Source organism: Tetrao urogallus, assembly GCF_951394365.1.
Source record: "Tetrao urogallus genome assembly, chromosome: 3".
NCBI classification, from domain to species: Eukaryota; Metazoa; Chordata; class Aves; order Galliformes; family Phasianidae; genus Tetrao; species Tetrao urogallus.
The window spans coordinates 8,233,706-8,249,366 of NC_136815.1; the positions used below are offsets into that span (position 1 = coordinate 8,233,706).

Genomic DNA, 15,661 nt, shown 5'->3' on the forward strand with positions numbered 1-15,661 from the left:
TTTTTTTCTCCTTTCTCTCTTAGAAAAAGAACAGGTTAATCAACTGCAACAGCAGGAACAAAAGGGAGTTAGGCCAGCACTCCACTGTTACATATATGATGATTTTCTTTCAATATATGACTCAGGTGGAGAAGAAAAAAATAAGAAGGTAAAAGCATCTATCAGGTTCCTCTCAATTAAAAAGAATTAACATATTAAAGCAACTTACAAATGAAAGGAATTTACAGAAAGACTAACTGACTGAATAATTGGATTAATATATGTGAAAAAACAAGTTTTATATATGACATTTATGTGTACTCATACATGAAAATGAAAAAATGTGATAAATGAAAACCTAACTTTAAAAGGAAAACCAGACTTACAGAAACTGAACAGATTCAAGAGTTTGGCTAAAGTAATCTGGTTTTGGCTTGTGTTCATCACTATTTTAAAATCAGCTAAAAAGAAAAACAATAAAATTTGAGAACTCATCTTGTTCTTTCTATTGTACTCTACTCTAAATAATGTCCAGCAGACTTCAGAAGACACTTAATACACACAAAGATCTGGAAACTTCATCTCATAGACTGGAACAGATTGGTAATGAGCATGTCCAGCAGTAATCGTCATCGTTCCTGAGGGGCTAGGTGGAGGTCTGTGTAAGAAGAATGATCATTATCACTTACAGTAATACAGATAGCTTTTTTTTTTTAACCTAATAGTTGAGAGAAAAGTCAACTACTGTTTTGTTTTCCTTCACAGCAGGTGTTTTATCCTGATCCATTATCGTGTCTGAATTTTTTATCAAGGTTCTTTTCTAAATCAACAAATCACTGATGTTATAGCATTATGAGAAGTACACCTTGGTGTACTGATAGAGTCGGCTGAGTAGGAGCCAGCAGTGTGCCCAGGTGGGCAAGAAGGCCAATGGCATCCTGGCTTGTATCAAGAATGGTGCGGTGAGCAGGACTAGGGAAGTCATCCTGCCCCTGTACTCGGCATTGGTGAGGCCTCACCTCGAGCACTGTGTTCTGTCTTGGGCACCTCAGCACAGAAAGGACATGGAGGTGCTGGAGCAGGTCCAAAGAAGGGCAACAAGGCTTGTGAAGGGCTTGGAGAATATGGCCTATGAGGAGAGACTGAAGGAACTGGGGCTGTTTGGTCTGGGGAAAAGGAGGCTGAGGGGAGACCTTATTGCTCTCTTCCAATATCTGAAAGGTGCTTACAGCAAGAGCGGGGCTGGTCTCTTCTCACTGGTGACAGGATGAGGGGAAATGGCCTCAAGTTGTGCCAGGGTAAGTTTAGGTTGGATGTCAGGAAAAACTTCTTTACAGAAAGGGTTGTTAAGCACTGGAATAGGCTCCCCAGGGAGGTGGTTGAGTCACCGTCTCTGGATGTGTTTAAAAATCGTTTGGATATGGTGCTCAGGGACATGATTTGGTGGAGGGTTGTTAGAGTTAGGGTAGTATGGTTAGGCTGTGGTTGGACTCGATGATCTTTAAGGTCTTTTCCAACCTGAGTGATTCTATGATTCTATTAAAATGCATTTTATTACTTATATTATTTACACCACACAACAGATGTGCAAGAACTCCCAATAACAACTGTTCTGTATGATTTTTGTACTATTTTGGTTGTTCAATTTCTAAGTCCTCAAACAGATTGGGAAGAAAGCACTGGGAAAACAACCACATTCCTTGATACTACTGATGTACGTATAAATAATAAAAACACAAACATGTTTTTAACTTTTAAAATGTAACATAATAACATAAATGATCTTAACATCTCCAGAACTTGGTCCAGTTAAACTCTTGACAAATTCAATTCAACAATTAAAAATTGGAAGAGTTAGAAGAATTTCTTGATGCTCTTCACTACATAATGACTCAATAACAAGAATATCAAAGTAAGTGTTTTATACAACTGCTTTCAGTTATGCATGTTTAGAACACTATCACATTGCTGCCTGAAAGTAGTCACAATTGCTTCATAACTCAGTTTTATTCACAATATTCTTCTTGCATAAAGTCTTACCGAATAGTGAGTTCCAGTATCTGGGCGAGTCTATCATGAAGCAAGTTTGCCTGGAAAAAAAAAAAAAAAAAAAATTAAAAATTAATTACTGAATCTTGAGCAGAGTGAAAATGAACATGTCAGGCTACACACTGTATTGCACAAATTCTACCCGGCAAATCTAGAAAGCACTTCCTTTTTAATTTCCCACTGCTGCAGGGATTCTGAGCCTTGAAGAGGCATGTGAAGTTAAGTGAGCCTACCTTAAAGCACATGGCAAACTTTGTTGTTCAAGGTAGAAGGTACACATTTAATTATTAAAAAAAAAAAAAAAAAAAAAAAATTGTAAGTTCTGTTTACTGTTTATCCCAGAAGGAAATAAGGATGGATAAAGAATCCAGACTTCAAAGATAGTAAAGATAACCTTAAGGTCAGGGGCGAATAAGATCTCTATTCCTTTTAAAATAATGTAGAAGCAACAAAAAACACATTTTAAATAACTGGAATTTCCCAATACAGACAATTGATATTACAGAGACAATAGCTGAAGACAAATAGCTGAATACTACACTTCAATAGCAACAGCAGCAGTGACATGCATAGAAACACAGAGCACCCTTAGTCAGCACACCTCTATTAATGCTTGTCCTAACATCTTCAACAGTACATAACATGTTTCAGAAACTTACCTTGGTTTCACATTGTGCTGCGATTTCTTCAAATGGTGCTTTTTGGAACTTCTCAATCACAAGACGCCTTTTTTCTTTTTCCTGTTCTTCAAGTCCATTATTATCTTTAAAAAAGAAAAGAAAAAAAAAAAAAAAAGACAAGTGTAATTTTGTCTCTCAAGTACGAGCAATCTGAAGCATTTTGTCTTCTTTTACACTGTATTTCTAACTTTCAAACATGCACCAGAAAAGCAAACAAGCAACCACACGCAAGCACAGTGTCACTGCTTCTAAAGCAAAATGCTGATACAATTTCAGGGAGCTCATTTGAGGATGCCAGTTTTACCCTTTTTTACTATGTACTTTAACCACCAGTCAAGGCTTCCTGTTGTTTCATCATCTGGTCTCAAGACTCCACTTCTGATGCACTGCACCCAAGTCTCTTCCTTCAAGAGAAGAGGGCAATATCTGCCCTCCCAGCATCATACAGACAGCTGGGAAGGATTTATTTTTGAACAGAATTTGGAATACAGGCCAAGCAAACCTACAAGCTGCTGGAACTTTTCAGCATATAACAAATTTTTGTACTTCAGCAATTGGTTAGTTTTGGAAAACTGTCAGATTGAATTATTGTTTAAAATGTTACTTTATCTATTGTTTAAAATGTCAATGTTCAATCCACATTTTTGACAGAAGTTTGGTAAACTAGACTGTATAACTACTCAAACAGTTCTCTTATTTCTTAACTCCATGAATTCTACCAGCTGAGTGTTCTTGACATCTGCAATCATATCTTACAATCTATTTCCTGAATGCACTGAAGACTTTGAAAATCTACCAATTGAAATATCTCATTATTTCTAGCTAGGCCTGAAAGGGCAAATTCCATAGAAAAGCATTTCCATATGGTTTCACTCAGTCACATGAGTTTCAGAAAATGAATTTAAAAATTATCAAGATCCTATTTCAGAAACTTAGAAATAAATGGCTGAAACTTTAAATCAGCTGACTTGCTGATAAAAACAAATGTAATATTTTAATTATGTTATTCAGACAACAAATTTTCTCTAGTAATTCCACAGTAACCCAGAACTACGCTACTAAATATAATTGTAATAAATCTTACCAATTGCTTTCTTCAAAGCTTCAAAGGTGATTTCTTCTGTATTATCAATCTAAAGACAAAAGTAAAAAAAACAAAAACAAAAAAAATCACCCTTAAACCTCACGCACCACAAACTTCTAAAAGCTATGGAACAGGGTAACTACTGAAGGACAAAAGATCCACTTTTTTTTTCACCATATAAAGTTACTAATGGTTTTATCTGGAGTTTCTACAGCAAACAGGCCTCTAATTCTCTATCGCTAGTCACTGGAATGGTCAGTATTTCACAGGAAACTGTCATTTTTTTACATTCAGAACTGATGCTTGCCAGCTTTGCCTACAAATATTGGAAAAACAAAAGCTGACCAGTTACTAACCTGTTTTTATTCACAAACAACAGATCAAAATAATCACTCAGGCCAAAGTTTTCAAGAATCTTTCCTAAGAATGACTGAGAAAAATTTTAGTGAATAACAAAAGCTTTGGAGAAGGACTTGAATTTTGGCAGAACTCTTCTTTGGGCCAGGAATAGCCTGTGGTGTTTCTATACTGATATCTCAGAGATGACTCTTAGGCAGCTCCTGATAATAACAAAAACTGCTTCCTAAAATTAGTTGAACAATAAAATAAGAGTTGGTAGTTGATTTGTTCATTTACCAACATGAATATCCATTTGGTTTCTACTTCATTAGGAACTGCTTGGGACCAAAATATTACCAAAGATGCACAAACATTTCTCCAGAGTTCCAGCCTACATATCTTTGCGTTTTACTTCTTTACACAGTGCTTCTGTATGAGAAAGTCTTTCTTAAAGTAAAAACACTGTGACAGTATCAGGAGAGAATGCTTGGACGAGAGACCAGTGCACAGCTGAATATGTTAAAGCAGTATACGAAGAAAAGAACACAATATCATATGAAGTATCATTAGCCCAAAGCAGTTAGGAATAATAATAACAATGAAAAACAGAAATTATTTGTCAGGTAATCCTAAAAGAAGCTGTCTCTGGTCATTTTGGAGGAGTTGGACAACATGACCTTTAAAGGTGCCTTCCAATTCAAATGATTTTATGACTCTGAGATATTTTCATAGAACAACATTTACACTGCTAAAATTATCAAACTCTAGAATTTCTGATAAAACATAATTCAGAGGTTGTTCCTCCCTCCAGCATCAAATATGGTGCCTTAAGATATCTTGTCATTATCATACCTTATCCTCTGTGCTGTTGCCAGGTAGAATATCGACCTGAATAGATACTGTATCCACAATGCTTTTCCTCCTGGAGAGTCTGTCCTCATCTAGAAAAAAAAAACAACAAAAACAAACACACACTAAATAAGCAGAGCTCACTTTATGCAAAACAGCTGAAAGATAAATAAGTTTCTACACATCAGATGCAGTTTTGTTTCTACATGCTATTTAATAACCCTAGACCATCTACTTTATCATTTGCACTACTATGTAAAAAGATCAGTTTCCTGTTTAATTATTCAGTCAGAACAGGAAGAAAAATAATCTCTTAATTGCGCCTTTTCCCTCCCAGTCTAAATCCTGAAAAAAAATTTTCTCTCTACTTCTTAATTTCTAGAAACATTCAGCAAGTCACTCTGATAAGTTTTTAAAGCAACTGCAGATCAACTACGCAGATAGTAAAAGGAACATAATTTCATTAACGTGGAAGGTTGTGATCAAGTGATCCATCATTAGATAGATTTTCCTTTTGTGACTTCATTCCAGAAGGCTGACACCAAGTAATCATTTTTCACTTTTGACACATTAACGTAAGACAAGAAAAGCCAAAAATAGATTTAAAGACATGCCACGAGGAACCTTTGACTAATGGTGATACAAATACCCTGACTTTCATGGACGTCACTTACAAAGCCACAAATTGCTATGTCACATTTTAGATTTCAGCTGAGATGATGACAACGGGAAGTGGCCCTTTTTATTTTTATTGTAGAGTCAGAAGCGCCTAAATGCGCTTGATACTAAGATGAGGATAAGGAGAATAGCAGTAATACGTTCCCTCCAGATGGCAACTTATTTTGGTTCTCTGTTTAAATCACTGTGCAAAACACTTCTGCAATGCAAATATCGAGTATGATCAGAGTTCATTCCAGCAGAGCTGAACATACTTGGCTTTTAGAAATCAAGTTTCTGAAAAGTTATATAAATGAAGTGTCATTTTAAGAACAAGAGGCCGTGAATGAACAAGCTCAATGAAAAACAACTGAGATCCAGCTACCTTTGCCAGGTTCTAAGAGGCCCTGAGTATGTGAAGCAGAGTTCTGAAGGACTTAATTTTTAATCCCTGATGGCTAAACTGGTACACATCTGCATACACAGAGACAAAAGCACCTCAAACCATGACGGTTAAATGCAAGACTGAAGTACATTTTGGCTGCCATCTTGTTGCCTTCTCTTGTAATTGACATGCAAACACCAGAATGCACCTTTTTTGTGATGATTTTGGATAGAATTCATCGTCTATGGATGCCTAACTATTCTTGTCTGGCAAGTATTCATTCTATTCTAACATGAAGGTATTATGCGGGCAAAAAATTCTATAATTTGCAATGTTTCCGTTAGGTTTTAATGATGTAAGATTAATCTTCACACACACACACATGTAAAAGATCCTGGGGACAAAATAGCAGTGGGGGAGACCCCAAGAACCCCTCAGGCTAGGGGTGACACTCACCCAGAGGGGTGAAGGAAGGGCTCTGAGGTCACATCACTGACAAAGTAGGAAGTCATTGCTTGGGACATGAAGCACAATATGAGATGCTGGGGAAGAGGATCTTGGGATTGCACAAAACTTTGTGGGATTTCTACAGCAAGAACCAAGGGCAGGGAGAAAGAGGACTGAGATAGTGTGGGAAGGAACAAGCATGGGAAAACAGAGGGAAAAGGAGATAAGGTCATCAATCTCATGTAAACAGGATGTTGGTCTGTATGAACATCTGGCCATACTTAGCCTTATCAGTGCAATCTGTTCTGTCTTCCCACCCCATTGCTAACTCCTCCTGGTTGAAGAACACTCTTCTCTTTGTATAGGTGTGTACTCTGAAGTCTGAATACAGCAAGTGGAATGAGGACACACAGCATCAGTGTATGACCACAAAGGAATATCAAGCTGGACAGCTCAATATTGACCTCTGTAAGCAAACGCAAGTATGTCTGTTTGTCCTGAGGGGCAGGCATCTGTAGGAATTAGCTACAGAGGGACCAAGAGATCCAGGCGAACTACATACACTATGGAGCCTAGGGGTTAGTGGAGATCAGTATGTGTGTTGTTGGGTGCAAAGGAGATCTGCAGCAGCAGCTGGACAGGGCCTTTAGGCACATCCAGATGCCAGTTACTAGGGAGACTGGGAAGGGGGATCCAGTGGTGGCCAGACAGTGTCTAAGCCCAGTTACTGGAGAGATCCACACAGAATCATAGAACCAAACTTTGGAAAAGACCTCTAAGATCATGTAGTCCACCAACTCATCCCCACCTTGCCCACTAAACTATGTCCCTCAGGGCCACATCTTAGCATTTATTGACTCTACCACCTACCTGGGCAGGTGCTGTTGCACCTTAAGCAACTGGCCTAAAAAATAAGTTTGCCTCAAGATGCAACTTGACGTGATTTACAGCTGTATGACATTCAAGACATAGACTACATTTCAAGTTTATAGATACTAATTTGGTAAGAATTTGAGAGGAAAAAAAATAGCTTCACCCAGAGATTCATTTACGTTTGTAGAGGAATACAAAATGACAAAATGTTTACAGGAATCAAGTTTTCAGGGTAAACAAAGTGCTAAAATCCCTATCCATCATCCTTTTCACTAAACTGATTAAGATATCTCATTTCCTCACAGACTGCTCTCTAAAATGACAGCATTATGCTAGGAATGAAACAAATCTTCCCAGTTAAGTGTTAAGTCCCTTTCCACATGCCTTTCCACAGCAGAAGTGTAGTAGAATGCCTGCATGAGGAATATAAACAAACTGTGCACCTAGAGACAGCATTTACTTTTTATTTCTCATTTACAAAACAGAATCTACCCTATGCTCAACTCCTGTGTTTACAATTCAGCATACTACTGGGAAAGACTAAAAATATTGAAGCATAAAAATATGTGGTAAAATCTTCATTTAACTTGACATTGTTCATGTAGAAATTAAATTGAATTAAATAGAATTTATTACAAATTTAAATAAATAACTGAATGAAAGTGATTAAGATAGCAATGCATTCACTTACCCTCATATTTCATTAGAAAATACCCTCAGCTTTATAATAATCTACCACAGAAAGAATCATCATTCTGTGAGCTGTTGGCACCTTCTTTCAACTTTCAACTAAGTTCTTGCGATTTCACTCAAAGAGGTAATTGGCACCATCACAAAAATGACACCTATGGCCTACTACCTGTTAAGGTAAAGAAAATAGGAAGCTACCATAATTTAGAGTTCTAAATTGAGAATAAACACAAAAAGGAAAACCTTGCAGCTTCACACAGGCATACTAGGAAGGAGATAAGCAAAAAAAAAAAAAAAAAAACCCAGAAGGAGACACTAAACGCTAAGCAATTTCTGGCCTATTTGTCTAAAAGCCTTCTAGAAGCATTTTTTTTTCTTCTGACAGGGCACATCCTATCACTGCACACCACAGCTAGCAGGAGAGCAGGATGACCTACTACTCATTTTTACCTTTTGACTTGTGTCTGCATTTGTGATATTTTCTGCCTAATGAAAATAGAGCTCAATTAATATATACGTATATGGAGAAAAATAGTTAAGTGTGCATTTAAACATTGGCTTTCCCTCCCACTAAACAAAGAAGAGAACGAGGTACCAGAAGTATGTCCTTCAAACTGATAAGAAAAACCAACAGGAAAGCAGTGAGAGGACTTTAATCTCTGTACGTTATTAAATGTAACATCATTAAAATTTACCACGAAGTTTGACCTTTTTCTCATCGCTCAAAAAGCTGTTAAGCGGGTGTTTCTTCTACCTGAGCTCACTTAACCTTGTTGGTGTTAGAACCATCAGGTTGGTGTTCCTGTGTAACAATGTATTTTAGGAAGGTATCCAAAAAAACTTTAGTAAGGTCATTTAGACACAAATGCATCTCATGTCATATAAGAGGCTTAACACGATTTGCCGATCAGGCCATCTATCTTTCTCATTCCATTCTCACTCAAAAGACAGTAAAAATTTGAAAACATAAAACATAACATTTCATTATTTGTTACAAACTTTTCTGGAGATAATGAAATACAATGTTAACTGTCATTCAGATGCCAGAAGAAATGATCTATCAAAAAAAGCAACATTTCCCTTTTTCAGGGGGAAAAAAAAAATCCAGCAAGAGAACGAACAGCTATTTCAGATGTGTCTCAGAATATATCACTAGTTTGCAAAACCAGTCATTCTCATTCCCTCCCTAGCTATCCAGAAAGTTTAATCAAGCATGTCATTGTCTTTGAACACAACCGAACCATTCTGCAGGCGTGACAGGTAGGATATTCACTATCCATGTGTGCTGTTTACTTTCCATGTGTAAGGTACAATATAGTGGAATCACAATTTCTTGCTGCGTACTTTGATTTTGCAACAAGTTAATGCTTCAGACTGGTAAGTCCCATAGTCCCATTACAGTAACAAGCAGTTATATAAAGACAAAAAAACATGTATTGTTAGTAAAAAATAAAATGAAAAAACTCTTAAAATATTTTTTCTGTACATTTCTTAACAGGATGTTGAAAACATATCAAGAACAGAAAGTCAGGAATGTCACGTACTATGTAGTCATTAGCATAATATTTATATATAATGGGTAGGTAGTATGAACTTCCACCAATTTTCCTTGGGCATACTTCATTTTAATCATATTTCCTGACACTACGTTAGTAATGGAGGCAAGCATGACACTGTTTATTAAATTAACAACTGCTCATGCTTTATAAAGATGTGAAGTAGGCTCAAAAACTTTGTGCCTCACCTCCTGAATTTAAAAAAAAAAAAAAAAAAAAAAAAAAAGGACCAAAAGTGAAAACATCATAGCAATAACAAAGTTGCTCATCAGAAAAAAAGAATCTTCAGAAAATAAAATTGTACTATGATTAAACCTCATTGTCAAACAGTCACACTACATTTCATTGGATCTGCTGACAGACAACACCTTAAGAATGCATTATCAATAACCAGTACTTAGCAGTTTTACAACTTACCTGTTACCTGGGGTACGTATGGAACGGACAATCTTTCCACACTGTATCCACTGCCACCTAATGATTCTGCAATCTTGTTTGTCAAGAAAAATAAATTTTTTTCGTGCTTCTCTAATGATTTTGGGAGGCTGTTAAAATATATATTTGAAGTTATTATCTAGCTATACAACTACTTATTATCTCTGTTATCTGATAAAGATTGGCTAATCGAGTAAAATATTATATTGAATGCAAGCAACCAAAAAAGGGCCGATGGTGATGATCTGATAGAAAGAAAATGTGATCAGTTATACATGAATTGACATAATCTCTGGAATAAGTAAAAAATACAACTCTGCAATATTTTAAATTACTTAACACTTCTGGGTTATCTGAAATATATTTCTCAACTACTCCTCAACATCTCAAGAAAATATGGCCTGTGTTAAATAAAGAAATCTCAGTAAATAAATTGAGATTATTTGTCATTTGTCAGCAACGTGCCCCTGCCACAAAGAAGGTAAATGGTATCCTGGGAAGCAATAAGAGGCTATAGCAATGAGAAAATGTTACAGAGGTGATACTTCCCCTCGATTAAGGGCTGCACCTGGAGTACCATGTCCAGTGCTGGGTTCCCCAGTAAAAAAGACTGGAGAGCTTTGAAGGAAAAACAACAGCAACAACACAGAATTGTCAAATGGCTTGGGTTAGAAGGGACTTCAAAGACCATCCAGCTCTAGCACCCTTAGATCAGGTTGCCCCATCCAACCTGCCTGTGAATTTGCAGGGATGGGGAATTCATGACTTCTCTGGGCAGCAGCCTGTTCCAGTGCCTCATCAGCCTTCCAGTAAAACATTTTCACCTAATATCTAGTCTAAATTTCCCTTCTTTTAGTCTAAGATCATTATTCCACTGACTGGAGCTCTCCTCCTATGAGAAAAAGTGGAGAGAGCTAAAACTCTTCAGCCTGGAAAGGCACGGGGAGGAAAACGTGTATGAATAATTGAAGGCAGAGTGCAAAGACAGCAGAGCCAGACTCTTTTCAGCGGTACCCAGTGCCAGCAAAAGAGGCAATGGGCACAAACTGAAACACAGAAGGTCCCATCTGAATCTGAGGGAACATTTATTTACCATGAGGGTGACCAAGCATGGACACAGGCTATCCAGAGAGGTTGAGCATCTCCAAGGAAGGATAAAATCAAACTTGGAGGTGGTCTTCGGCAGAGTGCAGTAAGTGGTACTGCCTGAATGTGACTAGATGACCTGCAGAGATCCCTTCCAACTTTACCAATTCTGTGATTCTGGAAATGCATGTTGCTGTGTTGATCCTTACACCATATTATGCAGACCAAAGATATATCTGACTACAATTTAAGAAGTATCAAAAAATCCAATTTCTTTTACACAGCTTTCTAATGCCTGGTTTTCTTCTGTTACCTAGTACACTACTCTTGTTCAAATTCACAAGACTTCGCTATTGTACTTCATGATGTGCAAAAGTAAAAGAGAGATTTTACTGTTCATCAATTAATATTCTGTATCTACTTACTTGCATTTGTCTTTGAAAATTGTTTCTGGCAGAAAATATGATGCTTCCAGACTTCTAGTTTCAATGACCTGAAAAAAGACAAGGCAAACAGTATGGAGTGTTTTCAATACCTACTGCACTAAAAAACTAAAATGCCTTAAAAAATTTACTCCAGCAGATTGTCAGTCCTTCATTAATACGTATCTCATAGAAAACAAGCCCTTCACAGTTTCTTTTCGCCACAGAAAGATACTGTGGCACCCACTCTTTTAAATAAAAATTCTGGTTCTCATGGTCTTGCCTATGTTGAAACTGTTTATCAAAGCCAGTAAGGCTATAAAGTCTTACACCAGACAGTGATTTAGATCTTTATCTATGGTAACATGCACAAAATAAAACTGTTATAGGAGAGAATAATTCTTTGCATAAGTTTGAGTCAGCAAACAAAGCAGATGATAACAAGGAGATAGAAGACAAGAAACAACAATGGCAGACATAAACACAAGAGGTCAAGAATGCAAGAAATTACTTAAAATAATTTATTTACTCATTATGTATGCTATACCAAATGACTGATTACTTAATTATGTGTTACCTTGCTGACATGCTGACAGAAGGCAGGGACTGCAATCATCTGACTCAGAAAGTTTAGATACGCTGCAACCAATGCCATGACACCACAACGATTAAACATTGGTAGATTATCCTCATTGATGATGGCAACGTCCTTAAATATAAAGGACACAATTATATTCTCCGAAGTTGATACGCTTTCTCAAACACCCAGAGGTCAGCAGTAGTGGTAGTTATCATACATCAGCTAACATTTTTATCTGATATGACACAGAATTTAATATCTTTCCCCTTACCCTAGTCTTTCAGCTTACTCTGAGTTAGGTAAATATTATTCCGAAATAGAAGGGTTTGTAGGATGTAACTCCTCTGAAAAGAATTAAATCTACTCAACTTTCTCAAAAAGAGTGTACAGAGTAGTAACTAGTAGCCTTTCTGCCTAACAATTTCCACTTGTGGATCAGGAAAAATAAGAACGGTACTTTAAAAATTACCCTTCTGAGTCACCGATAAAATATCATAAAGGGAATTACCCAATTACTTATTTATTATATATATATATATATATATATATATATAATATATACTTATTATACTAGCATTGCTATTATTTTTTAGATTGCATTACTTCTTCTCTAGTAAAACTCCTAACAACGTTTTCATCAAATGAGGATATGGTTAAGTGATAGATTTTAAAATTAAGGATGCACTCTGCATTTCAGAAGTTTCATAATGTGGACACACGTAAGAGAACAAGGCTAGTCACAGACAGTGAACTGAGAACACAGTAGAAAATCTTGTAAAAATTTTCTTGGCACACACTAGCAATTTTTTTTTTTGAATGTTTTAATTATAGCACAGATGAAGTCACTAAGATTCAAAGTTTCACTGAAGACTGAATAACATAAGAGAAATGTCAAAGAATAAAGCCTCTCCAGACTGATATAATTTTAGCACAGTAAGATTAAATAACCTGATTTGACAAAAGATCAGGCAGTCAACCAAAGGCTTTCTTCCAGGGCAAGAACTCTCAAAAAATCTAACATGCAACACTGAAGCAAGATTAGAGTTCGTAAAAATAACTTGTCTTAATAACTTAATTTGTTAATGAAACTATTGGTCATTCTAGGGGTTTCCCTGCATTTGCTGAACTGGACAAGGAGAACATGTTGTAGAAGTATTTAAACAAATCTGATCAGCTGTACCTTCAACAGTTTATACATTGAGTATATTTGCTTAAAGGACTGATCATATTAGGACTGAATTACTTGATTTCCAATTTAAATATCAATATACAAACCACATACAATATACAAAAAGTACTCACGTCTAACTTCACAAATATGAACTATTAACCAATGAACTCAACACTGATTCAGACTCATACCTGAAGAGCAATAGCTAATCGAATAAGATCAATAACCACTTCTTCATTAGCTAATTCAATTGTAATAAGAGCTAGAGATGTATACAGCAGCTCAAAGTTCTTTTGGACATTGTCTTCTTCTTTACAGCCTAAGTAGATGTGTCTGTATAACTGCTGACCGTGCTACAAAGGATAATAAAGAAAAAAATGAGTATTAAAATTACATAATAATTTAGGTTAGAAAGGGTACATGCACTGTAGCCCAACTCCTGACTCAAAGTTTAACTCTGATTTTAGATCAGTTTGGATGGATATTTAGCAAAAAATAAAAAATTAGAAAAAGCATATCTAAAGATACACACACATACACAAGTACACGAAGACCACTAAGAAGACAACTAGTCTACTACAAAGAGAATGACTTCATTCTAAACTGCACACGAATACTGCACTCTCAGACACTGACATAAATTTCATATTGAAGTATTCAGTATTCAGGAAGATACTGTCCATTTACAAAAAGGAGAAAATAAAAATTAGATGTTAAAACACTCATGTAATTGAGTTTCAAGGGTTATCCATGTTTCCTTGTGTAGACACCAAATTTGCGCATTAAGAAAGTCTTCTCGAATAGCAAAGAAATAACATTTTCTAGGAGGCAGTCAGAAGATGCACATATGGAGGTCTAGTGAAGAACATAGGTTATCTAATGAAAGACCCTAAAATTCAAAAGCAATTTTAATGTCCTCCTAACACTGTACTTAACCAAATTTTGTTAATAAAATGATTATTTCAATTCACACACACAGAAATACAGACACAAAGGTAAACAAGCAGGTTTTATATACAAGACACTACTTAGTACCACTCCAGTATTCTTAATCTGTAGAGGATACAGGTTTATACCAGGTGACACAGATAATTTTCCCCATCTCTGAAAGTACTAGTTCAGCTTCAGAAGGAGGGCAATTGACTTTTAATATATGCTCTTCAAGAAGAATGCATTCACTTGAATATTGAAGATTTTCAAAGTCTTTTTTATACTACTAAAATCAAATTTATAGCTTCTCAAATATACTTAGGGGTCTAACAATGGTATGTGTTCAATTCAAAGAGGAGGAAAACAGAGCTATTATCAGAACATAAGAGCTATTATGAAATAAGCACTACAAAGGTTGGCTCTATAATGGATATGGTATATTTGGAGAACAGAAGTAATGCAATAATTCACTTCATTGGCAAAGAAAGGCATTATATGAAAACAAATGCATTTTCTGGACCTTATAGTACATACAGAGTATTTCTAAAAGACTACTAAAATGCCCTAAGTTCAACAGTTCCTTAATTATGACAATGGCTATCACCGGCATCCTTAAATGGCAGGGGAAAAAAAAAAAAGAAAAAAAAAAAGTCTCTTGCTTTTGAGAAGGTGGACAGAGATTAAAATAGTTTATTGTCTGTGTCTAGATTAATTCCACCTAATTGTAAGTACTGAAATTCCTAAGTTTTATACACAATTCCCTTAGGATCTCCACGTGGTCATTCAGGAGGTAACAGGACTTTTAGAGAATGTTAACTAATGCTCAACATCAAAAACTCCATCTGACAATAAAAAAATTTCTTTCTAGTAAAATAAGTGCATCTTCTAATTCATAGTTCAAAGGAAAAAAAGCAAAGCAACATAGGTTAGCTGTGAAACATGAATGTATTATCTTAGACAGCTGACAGCGATAAACATTTCCACAGATCGTTTCCACTCACTTCAGGAAGTTGTGTTTTTGTTTGCAAATATCACACAACTGTAGGGGTTGGAAGGGACCTCTAGAGATTAACTTCCATTACCTTTTTCATGAAGCTCACGTCTTGCCTTGAAATTTTGTCTCGTTTTATCTTTAAATCAGAAACATCTGGTATTATTCTACAAAGGAAACCAAGATAATGCTTCACAAAGTTGAAAGGGGAAGTCAGCAAAACATATATGAACTATTCAAACAAATTTGGAAGCAATTTCCATTTTAGGCCAACAAGAAGTTCAAATTTCAGTTGAAGAAGCTGAACTACAAAGACAATTATGAATACCATAGATTTTGTTACCTCTATATAAAATACCAAGTTCTGTCCCCAAAGGGAGGTCAACAGCTACAAATTTAGTTAAAACTAAAGATACTGGAATGGTCATTTAATGTATCATGCACCTAGTCTCACCTGT

The 15,661-nt window shown here is 36.0% G+C and overlaps 1 protein-coding gene across 1 annotated transcript in view; it reads right to left on the reverse strand.

The window, feature by feature from the left end:
• Positions 1–531: 531 nt before the first annotated feature.
• The window catches only part of EFR3A (EFR3 homolog A), a gene marked incomplete at both ends in the record, with an annotated part of 48,828 nt that continues 33,698 nt past the window's right edge, over positions 532–15,661 (reverse strand). Inside the window, 10 exons of the mRNA XM_079533492.1 lie at positions 532–637; positions 2,020–2,069; positions 2,688–2,791; positions 3,793–3,841; positions 4,984–5,072; positions 10,006–10,133; positions 11,535–11,602; positions 12,109–12,240; positions 13,474–13,635; positions 15,295–15,370. Of these exons, the coding sequence (XP_079389618.1) occupies positions 532–637; positions 2,020–2,069; positions 2,688–2,791; positions 3,793–3,841; positions 4,984–5,072; positions 10,006–10,133; positions 11,535–11,602; positions 12,109–12,240; positions 13,474–13,635; positions 15,295–15,370 (964 nt within the window). The remainder of the gene's footprint in view (positions 638–2,019; positions 2,070–2,687; positions 2,792–3,792; positions 3,842–4,983; positions 5,073–10,005; positions 10,134–11,534; positions 11,603–12,108; positions 12,241–13,473; positions 13,636–15,294; positions 15,371–15,661) is intronic.